We start from the raw sequence: 13,908 nt of genomic DNA, 5'->3' as shown, positions 1-13,908 counted from the left end.
CAGGATATAAGGCCATAGACTCCAACCTCCAAAGCAGCCATTTTCTCCAGGGGAGCTGGCCTTTGTCACCTGGAGATCAGTTCTGGGAGCTCTCCAGCCACCACCTGTATAATCTCTGGCAACCCTAGAGAGTATACAGGCCTCTTGACTCACCAACTTCTTTGCACCATTTGCTTTATTTTTCGGTAGGGGGTAAGGCTGCATTTCCACTCACCGAATGCATTTTCTGTTGGTATTGAGATCTTCCTCACGCCCTGTCTATGCCAATCTTTGCTTTTCGTTCGGATTTTGGTTAATCCCTCTTGCTTATTTGAATTGTGCTCTGGATCTTTGGTATCCCACTGGATAATGCTTTTATTTGGACAACTGGTAGATTTCTCCAAGTGTGGGTGCTTGGCTGTCCTTTCCTTCCTTGGGAGCGGTGGGGGGATTGGCTCCAATTCTGGCTTTTCCAAGCCCTTCCTGAGCCTTCCAGCACCTTCTGCCATCTGCCGCATTACTGCAGAGTCCACAGTATCTATCTTGGCATCGGCCTTCTGTTGCCGTTGTGGCCCCTGAGAGATGTATTGTGGCCTGTGTCGGTGTCTGGTAGTTGGTGGGGATGGGGGGCCCAACTGGAAGAAGTGGATTGGGTTGGTGAAAGCCAGCAGGGGAGGGGGCAGCAGGGAAGTTCTGGCCTCCACAGCTTCAGGAATTTTCTGACTCCCCAGGGAGGGCTGGGAGCTATGGTCCGATGAGGATTTACCATCATGCTTGTCTGTAATTTTGGCCATTACTTCAGGAGCACAGGAAGGGGCTAAGGCTGATGGATCATTTCCTAATTTAGCTAAATTGGTACATGTGACCAGCAAACTGACTCCCAGGCCACTCAAAGTATCACCTACATTCAAATTTCCCTGGCTTTCTGGAGCTTCCTCACCCTCTGCCTTGGCCAAATGAAGTAGAGAATGTTCTTCTGTTCTGCCACGGGCATTCAAAATCTGGGTATGGCTTTCAGCTTCGAGAACAGGTGTTGAAGTCTGGGAGGCAGTGTTAATGGCGGGCAAACTCCTAAGTGTCTGGGCATCATCTGCTAAGCAGGTAAGCAGTAGCCCAGATTCTATTGATTGCTGGGCAAACTGGTTATTGTCAGAAGTTGGAGGGATGCTGGAGATAGAAGCAGGAGGCAGATGGTGAAGATCAGTATTAAAATCAAAGACTGGAAGTTGAGGAAGGAGGCTAGCGTTAAGCTTAGGACCTGTATCTTCCCTGATCTGGCTGGAGTCCATTACAAAGGGTTGGATAGGCTGGTTGGCATTAGAAGCAGGACACACAGAATAATTGGTGTGTTGAAGAAGGGCAGGCATGGACATGGGACATTTGGCATAATACTTCAGGGATGGAGAACAGTCAAAATTGAACACTTGTTCTGGGAGCTGGCTGGGTTGTCTGGGAACAGGTTCTAAGGTTAGTGGCTGGACAGAAACTTCAGTGTTAAGCACAGGAGCTGAGAAAGCAGGCACTTCAGCTGAAGTGGACTGACGGTCTAATAACTGGCCATTTTGGCTGGAAGGGAGCAGCAGTTCTAGGGGCTGAGTGGGACACTTGGAATCAAGATCAGGATCTGGAGATTGGGCAAGCAAGTTTGCATCGGGTGGAGGGGTTACAAAACAGGCAGGCTGCCTGCAGTCCAGTGTGGGTGGTGAGGATTGACCAAACTGGATGGAAGCTGTTTCATGAGCCTGAGTTTGACCCAGGACAGGCACTGGGGGCAACGCCTGGGTGGCTGTAGCAATGCTGGTGTTAGGAGAAGTGGGAATCTCAGAGCTAGGCTCACATTCTGTTCTGTCCTCTTCAAGAACTACAAGACAAGGCGGGTCATCCAGGGTCGTTTCTTGCACTACACAAAGTGTCTCTTCTCCTGCTTCCTTGCTTGGAAACACAAAGCTCCTCACTGTAGGCTTCAGGTGCTGCTGGAATTTCTCTAGATAATTTACGTCAGCGTCTTGTGCCTGGAGCGACTCTGGATCCTGTGGAGGTGAGACAAGGTTCAGTTCTCCACTCTCTTTGTCTACACAGAAGAGACCTTGGCTGTTGCTTGGAGGTGTCAATAGGAGACTCTTGGGGACAGAATCACGAGTCTCTTCCTGGAAATCTTTATTAATGATGGTCTGTTTACGGTGACCCTGGATATCACTGAAGTCACTGCTCAATACTGAGGCTTCTCTGCAGGAGTCCAGTGAATCAGGTATGGAATTGGCGTCTTCTTCCACCATAGCATAATCTACAGTGTCATCCCGGGCTCCCTTGCCAGCATCTTCCTCCACTGAGTCAGTTGTGCTCATGGTTCCCAGTGGTGAAGCTGGAATATGACTTTCATTGTCAATGGAGTGATGTGCAAGCTGGGAATCATATATGTCCTGTGGATCAGGAGTTACTGCTAAATCTTGAACAACCAATGCCCTTCCTTCACCACCAAAAGTCCTGATGCTTTCCCCATCACCCCCATTTTCACTGCTGCCTGTCTCACTTTTCTTGCTGTCTTGTTGACTCTGAGGAACACAGTAGGTGTGGTCACAGCTACCTGAGTATTCCCATTGTCCAGTGCCGGGTTGCGTCTTTGGGCTTTTGCTCACAAGCACCACACTTGCCTTTGTTGTTTGGACATGGAGCTCTGGTAATGCAAAAGCTGACTCCGGGCAGCCATCTGGTGGGAACAGTTCCTTGAAAGGGAAGGTTGATCCATCATTCTCAACCAAAGGACAGTTCTTGTTGTATTCTGGAAAGACAGAGTCATTTTCCAGATTGTAAAGTGTTTCCAGACCTGACCTGAAAGACTGAACTGGACTCTCCTTCTGTAACTCTTCCCTGGATATGCTTTGTGCTCTCATGTCCTGATCTTTCTGATCTAAGTCCAGAGTCTCTTGCTTTGTTTCCATTGCATCCTCCTCTTCTTTCCAGTCCAGATCTTCTTCCTCTTCATCATTTGTGTCTTCCAACTTAAGTACCTCAATCGTTCCAGGCTTTGTTTTTTCTGACTCTTTCTGTGTGGATTCTGATTCACCACAATTGGCCCCGTTTTTCAAAAGCCTCGTTTGGATTCTCTCCTTTAGAGAAGAATGAGTGTTGTCTCCTCCTGGGTTCTCTTCCTCCTCCTCCTCCTCCCAAAGATGGAGGATGTTGCAAATAAATGATTCTCTCTCAAGATCTTCCACTTTCTCTGTGTCTGAATGGCTGTTCATTGTCTTGGAGGGGGAAGAAGCTGAGGATACACTAGGCATTGCTTGCATTGCATCTAAATTCATTCTCCTGCTGTTAGAAAGTTCAGAACATTTAGGAGAAGCATGAGATTTAGCATCATCATTTTGTCCCGATAGCTCTATTACTTTCTCCTCATTGTCCGCGGAAAGAATAGGCTGTACCCCACCATCTCTGACAGTCATTGAGGATGCTTCATTGTCACTTCCCCCTGTAGTTTCCATTTCCTGAGCAAGTCCCTTGTTAGAGCTCCACTGAGCCTGTAGTTCCCATGACTGATTTTCGTCTGATCTGGATTTAGAAGATTCAGCATTCTGCTGACATTTTGCAATCCCATGATTCACCAGAGAGTCGCTGCAAACTGAATCTTCCTGTGGAGGAAAAGAGTCTGTTCTCGAGGTTTCCTCATACTGTGTCTGAAGGAGCGTGTCACAAAAGTTCAGGGCTTGGGGAAATCCAACAGCTATGGTGTGGTCCTGTGGTTGTTCAGCAGCAGCCTTGCAGGAGGGTTTGGGGTCTTGTTCCAAGGGGATTGTGCCAGAAAAAGAAGACTGGTGACCCCACGAAGAACAAGCTGCCGTACATTCTCCTTGAGAAAAATTCAAGAACGAGTCCTCCAGACTAGTTTCTTTTACACTGACATTGCTTTCCTCCTGTGAAAGTTCTGCCCGGGTCCCTGGATCCCTGTGGCTGCTTTGCAGTCCTTTGAATGCCTCTCTTTCCAAAGGATTGGAGAGTCTGCTCCACAGCTGTTCTTCCACAACGAAGAGAAGGGTGACATCTTGAGAAAAGGAGGCCTCTGCCTTCTCCTCTGGCTCCTCTTCAGAAATGTTACGAAAGTCTGGGACTTCATGGTGCCCTCTGGGTGGGCCAAGATCCAAAGGTTCACTGGCAAAGGTGGTAGCTGCAGGGAGTGGGTCTCCTGCTTTAGTTTTTTCAGCCTCCATCAATGGTACATTCTGTAAATGAGCAAAAGGAAAAAAAAAACTCTTACTGCCATACCCTAGAAAACATTCAGAATTTCAAAGTGCTCAACTGATTGAAAACACATCTAATGAATAGGAAGGAGATTGTGTGACCAGCAGGAAGAAAATACAGGAATCAGAAAGGCATTTGCAATGCAGAAAGGAAAGCCCAAAAAAGACTGTCCAGGTGTTGTCATCCTGATGCTGGAGAGTGCTCTCAAGTCAGAGCTGACTTATGGCAAGAGACTAACAGAGGTGGTTTGCCATTGCCTGCCTTTGTTGGAGGTCTCCCATCCAGTTACTAACCAAGGCCAACTCTGCTTAGCTTCTGAGATCTGACCAGATCAGGCTCTTCCGGGCTATCCAGGTAAAGGCAAAAGAAATCCTGCCCTCAAGTCTTAGCTGACTTATGGCGGCTCCTGGTCGGGTTTCCAGGCAAGAGACTAACAGAGGTGGTTTGCCATTGCCTGCCTCTGTAACTACAGTCTTTGTTGGAGGTCTCTCATTCAATTACTAACCCAGGCCAACCCTGCTTAGCTTCTGAGATCTGACCAGATCAGGCTCACCTGGGCTATCCAGATCCCTAAAAGTGTTATTTTATTTCTTTGCTTACTAAATTTATACCCCACCTTTCCCCCCAAGTGGGGAACCAAAGTGGCTTACATCATTCTCATCTCCTCGATTTTATCCTCACAACAACCCTGCGAGGTAAGTTAGACTGAGAGTACATGACTGGCACAAAGTCACCCGGTGTGCTTATATAGTTTTAGTCCCACTGGTCTCATGTAATAGAATGAGGCAAACAGGCTGTGGCCACTGACTGTGGTTCTGAGCACGGAATTCAGTTTCTAGAAGCTCAAACTACATATTGCATAGAATTTCCTGTTTCTTTTTCCTCCACAGAGTTTTCTGTAAATGAAAAGTCTTGGTAGGCTGCCAACCTGAATGAGGAAGAGTGGGTGGAGAGAGTCTGCTTCATCCTTTCTCTTCCGGTTGTTTTTTTTCTAAGTACCTATGGAACAGAAGCTCTCGAGGATCTCATCCCCCCTCCCAGATGAAAAAAACAGCTTTAGAGGGATTTTGCATTGAACATGACTAATGAGTGCAGGGGGAAAGGGCTAAGCAACCATTTCTCCAAAACCCCTTTCTCAGCCTAGTCTGATGCACAGCCTGCCTCAGGTTGGTTATTTGGAAAATATGTATTTGAGAGGCGGTGGGGGGGGCGCAGGGGGCACTCCATGCCTTGTAGTTCAGTTTTTTTAAAGGAAGGTTATATGCATTAAGGCTGTAAATGTATGCTTGAAAGTGTGTGGACAATATCTAATAAAATGTTAGGGCTATTCCAATGTTCTTCTGTGTCCCCTGATTATGGAGATTGATTAGCTGTGCATTGAGAATCCGATACTTGGAACATAATTCCTAGGTGCCCGTGGGCCTGATTCGGATGAAGGCCACGGGGCACAGGAAGAGGAGTAGGGGTGGGGCTAAGTCTTTCCCCCTTGCCAACTCCTTGGTCTAAAACAGCCATGGGGAACCATTACTTGCCCTGCTGGGAAAAGATACATGTAACTTCCCCCAGTCACTCCAACCACCACATTAGTGACTACGTCCCCTTGGGGCTTCACCATCCCACTTTTTTTACATAGACGAAAGTGCAGGGAAAGCTGCCTTTGTTCTCATTGACATTTCGTTGTGTAAGGTTTTAGAAGAGGGCCAGATCTGGTCCAGGTAGGGTTGCCAGCCTCCAGATGGTAGCTGGAAATCTCCCAGATCCCCTGGAGAAAATGGCTGCTTTGGAGGGTGGACTCTATGGCACTATACCCTGCTGAGCTCCCTCCCTTTCCTAAGCCCCATCGTCTCTAGGCTCCACCCCCCAATCCCAACCTGGAGCTGGCAACCAAGGGGGGCCCAAACCACTCCTTCCCTTGGTGAAAAGGCTGGCTACTAGGGCTGCCAGGTCCCCTCACCCACCAGGTGGGAGGTGGAAGGCCCTGAACCTACCTGCTATCATGTGGTCGTGCACTCCCAGCCTGGGCAATGATGTCACTTGGCTGCGGGCCACCCTGGGAGTGCTCCCATGCTCCGCAGGAGCCTGAATTGGACTGAATCAGGCATGATCCGTGCTGCTGTAGAGCATGGGAGCACTGCTGCACTCTGCAGCGGCCTGATTCAGGCCCTATCTTGAAATGCACCACATGGCCTTGGAGCGCAATTCAGGCCAATCTGTGGTTGGATTGAGCCTTTGCAGCACACAGGAGCGTGCCATGGCACACAGGAGTGTGCTGTGGCAGTCAGGAGCATGCTGTGGAGCATGGGAGCATGCTGTATGGCCTGGGAGTGCGCTGTGCAGTCCAGGAGCTCACCCTGGGACTTGCGTTCCCCCTGCTGGCCAGGTAAGCAAGAGCGGGGGTGGGGGGAGCAGGGGATACCTCACTCCCAGTGGGGGACTGGCAACCCTACTGGCTACTGTCTTGTCCCCCACCCCTGGCTGTGAAGAAGTGAACAAAGCCCCTTGCAGAAGCACGCTTTCTGGAAAAAAGGGAGTCATTTTGTACCTTTTGCAAAGTAAGAAAATGGCTTCTACAAGTTGTTTTGCTCATCACTGCCCAGCCAGAGTCTTCACAATCCTCCCTTGTATGCAGATGACTTCATGCAGGTTCCCTGGAAGAGATGGAGTGGCACACCTCTTTCTTTGGGGTGGAGGCTTGAGTGAAGCAACACCTGGCCTCTCTGGGGCACTTGGTTCCTTCTCTCTCCAGCTGGAGAAAGAGGTGGTGGTGGGTGGGAAGCCAATTGAGGAAGCTGTCTCACCCTCTCGCATCACTCACCACCCGGCAAGAAGTGGTCTTGGTGGTGTGATTGAATCTTTCTTCTTTACACATCACAGGTGGTTCTACTGGAAGGGTGTGGTATCAATAATTAAGACTGGGCTGGCTGGTTTTCCTCTTTCCCGAGAAGCAGGTGCATGAGAGACTGTCCAACATATATTCTCATCCAATCTGCCACCTGCAGATGTCACAATGTCTTATGGAAGGGATCACATTGGGCTTCCTTATGCCAGCGCTGGATTAATCCCCTAAGCACACTGTTATAAAAATCTATAATAACATAACAATAATAACATTCGATTTATATACTGCCCTTCAGGATGACTTAACACCCACTCAGAGCAGTTTACAAAGTATGTTATTATTATCCCCACAACAAAACACCCTGTGAGGTGGGTGGGGCTGAAAGAGCTAGAAGCTGTGACTGACCCAAGGTCACCCAGCTGGCTTCAAGTGGAGGAGTGAGGAATCAAACTTGGTTCTCCAGATTAGAGTCCCGCGCTCTTAACCACTACACCAAACTGGCTCTATGAGTACAAATGCAAACAAAAGGTTGATTGCTGTCTGGAATAGCAGTGGTGACAGCAGAGGATTGAAAGGAAGGAGTGTTTTCAAAATGCTGGAGAAAGCTGAGCTACAATCAGACTACAAATCCCCTGTTCTCTTTGTTGGACTCTTAAGTGCAACCCTGTGCAATGTTACTCCATTGATTGCAATGGCTAAGACTAGAGTAAAAATGCATGGCCTTGCTGTTACTGTAGCATACTTGCTAAGAGACAAAGTTGTGAACTAGGAAGTCTCCATTCCTTATACGGTCTCAGCCACAAACTCACAAGGTAGCCTTGCAGACAGATACTCTCAGAGTCTCTCTACACAAGACAACTTACACGGGGATGCTCAAGCAACTTACTTTCTGTGTGGTCTTATATTCAGGTGTCCTCTGTCTCCCTAGCAGTGCATGTGTAGCCACAATGGGAAATCAAGGGGAAGAGCTTTCACTTGATCCTACTTGTGTAAGAGGTCCTGTGTAGAGAGACTCTTAACTAGACATGGGCACGAACAGGAAAAAAACCCAGAACAGGCTGTTCGTTGTTCATTGCCGACGATGAACACGAACAGCCAACTGGAACCGAACATGTCCCGTTAACGAATGTAAAATCAAAAAGAGTCCAGTAGCACCTTTAAGACTAACCAATTTTATTGTAGCATAAGCTTTCGAGAATCAAGTTCTCTTTGTCAGATGCCTGATACAGAGACTGCATCTGACGAAGAGAACTTGATTCTCGAAAGCTTATGCTACAATAAAATTGGTTAGTCTTAAAGGTGCTACTGGACTCTTTTTGATTTTGCTACCACAGACTAACACGGCTAACTCCTCTGCGTTAAGGAATGTGTTTGGTATTCGTTGTTCATCGGCACCAGAGCAGCCCCCTTAGCACTCAGAGAGCCCATATTCACAGGGAATGTGCAGCAGGCTCTCCTCCAGCCATCATCCAAGTTTGGTCAAGATTGCAGTATGGATCTTGGAGTTATACATTCCCAAATTTGACGCCCCCAGGAAACTCCAATTCAAAACAAATAGAGCCACCCTCCCTCTCCAGTTCACTTTGTCCCCGTGCAGTGGACCTGAAGGTGGGCTGCCTCCCCTCTTGGGAGCAGGGGGTCTGGCCACTGGCCGGTGGCATCCCCCATGTGCCCGCCCGAGGCTACTTTCTGCCAAGCCAGTATGCCTGCAGCCACCACATAACCAAAGGACCCAGCAACAGTCTGCAAAAAAAACCCTCCAGCAGGACATGATGGCGTGCGCCTTGCACACACAAACACACACCCTGGTGGGTCAGAGACACCAACACACATCCACCAGATGGGGACATTATGGCATTGGAGCCAATGCTCTTGTCCACATTGCACGTGGTGCAGAGGTTGTCACCGCACAAACACACCGTTTGGACATGGAGCACTGGATGTTTAGGTGCATGGGAAAGATAGGTTTCTCAATAGACAGGTGCATAGCTGTATGGGATAGGTGTATAAGATACAGGGATGCATGGACACATGGAATGCCTGTATTGGATTGACAGGCGAGACAGATACTGTGTTTCTGGAGAGACAGGTGGATCGCATTACTATCTGCGTTATCCTGTCATTGGAAAGTTGGAAGGAAAGAACCGAGGGTGGGAGGTGGGGCCCACCCCTAACGTGTAGAAGTGGAGGCGCACATGCTGGCCATTGAGGCGGTGGAGGATGCCCTCCTCCCCCCATGGGGGAGGCATCATTTCCCCTAGGAAAGGGGATTGTGGGCAGACAGGTAGGTGCCCACGTGTGCAGCTGTAGGCTGTCCCCCACATCACCCGCCTTCCTGCCTTTGCGGAAAGGACGGGGGGCACAGTACCCATTCCCCCCTGCTTAGAAGGGACAGCAACTGCTTCTGAGCTGCCCCTCGTGGCCAAAACCAGCAGAGAGCAGTGCAGCACCCACCTTCCTGCCTTGACGTAAAGGGCTGGATGTGCAGGACAGGAGAGGTTAGGAGGGGTAAGAGTGGTTACGGACAGGGAGAGGTTGAAAGAGGGAACCGCCCCCCCCAAGAACTGAGTGATGGTAGAGCAGTCTACACACCACTCAGAGACACCTTTCCTGTGCAGGCAGGACAGGCACTTCAAATGAGTGGCGTAGGCTCCCACCAGCATCACCCACCTTCCTGCCTACGTGGAATGGATGGGATGGACAGGAGGACAGGAGAGGTGGTTGGGAGGGGTCGGAGCAGTTCCAGAGAGGGGGGGGTGTCAATAGAGGGAACGTGGGAGTCGACATGGAGAAAAGGACAAAGGCTTCTTGGCCACATTGCGCAGCATGACCGGGACGGACAACCCCAACATCCACCCTGAAGGATTGCACAGACCTCTGCTGGAGAGGCTTGTCTGCCCCTCCTGTGTCTCACTGGAGGCTGTCGACAACATCACGCACCTTCCTGCCTTTGCGAAAAGGAAGTGAGTAGTGGGACCCATTCCCCTCATGCACAAGGGCGACAGCAGGTGCCCATGGATGGGGGCGCACCTTCCCTTTCCACAAAACTTATCTGCAACGTATCCACAAAACATATCCCCTTGTGCCAAGAAGCAGCAGCAGCAGTACGGCACCCACTTTCCTGGAAAGGGTGGGAGGGACCCATTCCTTCCCACACCCAGAGGGGTCAGCAGGAGCCCATAGATGGGGCCCCCATACCACCACCATCAGCAGCAGTCGAGTTGGGCAGCGGCAGCAGCTGGCATCACCCACCTTCCTGCCTTCGCGGAAAGGATAGGGTGGGCAGGAGAGGAGAGGTTGGGAGGGGTTGGAGCGGTTCCAGAGAGGGAGAGGTCAAAAGAGGACCTTGCCAGGGAGAGGAGGACAACGGGTTGCCACCGGCTGCATCATGGTGCAGGACTGGGAATACCCCTTCATTGGAGAGCCATGAGCCGAGAAACTCACTGAGTTGCGCGATGGTGGTGGCAGCTCACATCACTCACCTTCCTGCCTTCGCGGAAAGGATGGGAGTCACGGGACCCATTCCCCCCTGCTAAGAAGGGACAGCAACTGCTTCTGAGATGCCCCTTGTGGCCAAAACTAGCAGCAGCAGACAGCAGTGCAGCACACACCTTCCTGCTTTCACGGAACGGCCTGGACGTGCAGGACAGGAGAGGTTGGGGACGGGTCAGAGTGGTTCCGGACAGGGAGAGGTTGAAAGAGGGACCAGCAGCCCCATGAGCTGGTGATAGCACAATCCACATCACTCAGACACCTTTCCTGCGCAGGCAGGACTGGAACTTCAAATAAGTGATGTAGGCTCTCACCGGCATCACTCACCTTCCTGCCTATGAGGAAAGGATGGGAGGGTCACAGGACTAGAGGAGAGGTTGATGGGAAGTGTGTGTGTGTGTGTGGGGGGGGGGGTTCCAGAGAGGTCGAGGTTCAAAGAGGGACCTTGAGCTCAACAAGGAAAGGATGACCTTAACGGCCGCATTGTGCAGCAAGACCAGGAGGACCACAACATCCACTGTGTTGTATTGCGCACTTCTCTGGGAGAGGTTTGTTCGCCCCTCTTGTGTCGAATTGGAGGCTGCTGCCAGTATCACCGAACTTCCTGCCTTCGTGGAAAGGACATGACTGGTCATGGCAGTACCCATTCTCCCCTGCCCAGAGGGGACAGCCGCTGCCATTGACAGGGGCCACCAGAGCATACAATTTAATGTGCAACAGCAGCAAAGCTGTCCCTCGTGGCCAAAAGCGGGTGCAGTGAACCTCACCCACCTTCCTGCCTTTGCAGAAAGGAAGGGATGGGCTGGACAAGAGAGGTTGCTGGGAGGGTCGGCGTGGTTCTAGAGATGGTCAGTTTCATAGAGGGAGGGGGAACTTGACGGGGAGAGGAGGATGAGGAGGACCCCAACATCCACCGTGTCGGATTGCGCAGACTGCTCCGGCATAGGCTTGTCTGCCCCTCCTGTGTTGCAGTGGAGGCTGTCACTGGCAACACCCACCTTCCTGCCTTCGTGGAAAGGGTGGGAGGGACCCATTCCCCCTCATGCCCAGAGGGGTAAGCAGGAGCCCATAGATAGGGCAACACAGGGCAGTATCAGCAGCAGCAGCAGCAGCAGCAGAGCTGTCCCTTGTGGCCAAAAGCGGCGGCAGAGAACCTCACCCACCTTCATGCCTTCGCGGAAAGGACGGGAGGGACAGGACAGGAGAGGTCATTGGGAAGGGTTGGACTGGTTCCAGAGAGGGATAGGTCGAAAGAGGGACCGGGAACTGGGAGATCCCAACAGTTGTGAAGCCTCGTCCGAGCAACCCACTGAAGTGCTCTGCGGTGGCAGCGAACCTCACCCACCTTCCTGCTTTCGCAGAAAGGATGAGAGGGAGAGGAGATGTCCTTTGGAGGGGTTGGAGTGGTTCAAGAGTGGGTGAGATTCAAAGAGGGATGGTGAACTTGTCAGGGAGACAGGGACAGAGGGTTGCTACTTCCTGGCCGCCTTGCAGAGCAGGACTGGGAAACACCCAAAGATTTGGGAGCCTTCGTCTTCGAAACCCACTGATCTTGTCAGCGGCAGAAGCAGCCATCACCCACCTTCCTGCCTTTGCAGAAAGGAAGGGATGAACAGGACAGAAGAGGTCATTGGGAAGGGTCAGAGTGGTTCCAGAGAGGGTCGGTTTCATAGAGGGAGGGGAAGCTTGACAGGGAGAGAAGGACGAAGAGGACCCCAACAACCACCGTGTTGGATTGCGCAGACTGCTCCAGCATAGGCTTGTCCACTCCTCCTGTGTCACAGTGGAGGCTGTTGCCGGCAGCACCCACCTTCCTGCCTTTGCGGAAAGGACGGGTGTTGCGGCTGGGACCCACTCACCCCTGATCAGAGGGGAGGGGACAGCAGGTGCCCATGGATGGGGAGCCCCGTGATCCACCACAACTACATGTGCAACAGTCCCTAATCTACCCCTTGTGGCCAAGAGCAGCAGCAGCGGACAGCATCTACCCTCCTGCCTTCACGGAAAGGGTAGGTGGGAGGGCCTCATTCCCCCCCACGCCCAGAGGGGTCAGCGGGAGCCCATAGATAGGGGCCCCCAGGCTGCGTTGCCCTATCATCAGCATCAGCAACATAGCTGTCCCTCATGGACAAAAGCGGTGGCAGCTGACATCACCCACCGTCTGTCTTTCGCGGAAAGGATGGGGTAGGCAGGAGAGGAGAGGTCATTGGGAGCAGTCATTGGGAGGTTGCAACCACAGACAGCGAAGATGAAAGAGGGACCGTCTGGGGAATTGTCAGCTAGAGGACAGGATGGGCAGGACAGGTTGTGGGGAGGGGTCTATAGTTGCCATCAAGAGAGGGAGAGGTGGAAAGAGGGACCATTGGGGAACTTGTCTGGGAGAGGAGGACCACAGGTTGCCAGCTGTGGAAGCAGCCCCGAGAACCGAGTGCTGGAGCCTGCTGCACAGCACCTTGGCCGAGAGCCACATTAGACTTGGGGAGGCTTAGAGGGCAGATAGGTCCAGGTCCAAGGAGGGATGCCCAAGGAGGTTGAGGTTGACCTTCATGAAGGTCAACATGTCCATCAGGTCCGGGTGCAGACGTGCGCAGCACGGACGGAGGAGGTCTCCCAGGTTGGATAACACCTGCTTGCTCTGCAAGCTGGGGCGAGGGCAGGATAGGATATTGGTTGTCATGATGGACAGGTCCGGCCAGACGGAAGATTTTCTCTCCCAATTCTCCAAGGGATTAGAGTTGGGGGTGGGGGCCTCGGTAGGCTCCACCAGGTACTCTCACACCATAGCCCCTGCCGAGTCCTCCACCGTGAGCGATGCGCCCACTGTGCTGTGGCCAACCACGCAGCCCACTGATGAGACCCAGAGATCAAATGGGGCCATTTGGGCAGGTCTATCCTGGCGTGGCTCTCTTCCCAACACCCCCCCCATCCATCCTGCTCCTGCTCCTGCTCCTCCTCCTCTGCCGCCTGCCCCTCGCCCCTGCCTGGTTCCCTCAGGCCAGCCTTCTCTTTCTGGTTACGGAGCACCGCTTTGCGGAGCTCCTTTTTCCAGCACACCACCTGACCCGCCCGCATGGCAATGGTGCCCTTGATCTGGGGGTCACAGGAGGAGGCCATTTGGTATGGCACCTCGTGGCGCAGAGGATACAAGCGTTTGGCCACGCACACCTGGATCCTCCTCACAAAGTCCCTGACCCTGGGGAGCAGCTCTTTCTCGTGCTCAAACTCCTGATTACATGTCCACAAGGTTCCCTCATCCCAGCTGTCCCTTGGCTTGCTCCCCAGCCCGAGCACGTCCCTCATCACCAGGTGCAGCTTGTGCGCCATGCACACCAGGCCCGGGAAGGATGCCTCTTTCAGGGCTG

General features: G+C 52.0%; 1 protein-coding gene across 1 annotated transcript in view; it reads right to left on the bottom strand.

Annotated features, from left to right (window-relative positions):
- ARHGEF5 (Rho guanine nucleotide exchange factor 5) overlaps nt 1-13,908 on the bottom strand; it is a 102,747-nt gene that overhangs the window by 41,352 nt on the left and 47,487 nt on the right. The window contains exon 2 of the mRNA XM_055000821.1: nt 215-4,196. Coding sequence (XP_054856796.1) covers nt 215-4,184 — 3,970 coding nt within the window. The 5' untranslated portion in view covers nt 4,185-4,196. The remainder of the gene's footprint in view (nt 1-214; nt 4,197-13,908) is intronic.

Source organism: Eublepharis macularius, chromosome 16 (assembly GCF_028583425.1).
Source record: "Eublepharis macularius isolate TG4126 chromosome 16, MPM_Emac_v1.0, whole genome shotgun sequence".
Lineage (NCBI taxonomy): Eukaryota > Metazoa > Chordata > Lepidosauria > Squamata > Eublepharidae > Eublepharis > Eublepharis macularius.
This window is presented reverse-complemented; position numbering and strand designations above follow the sequence as displayed.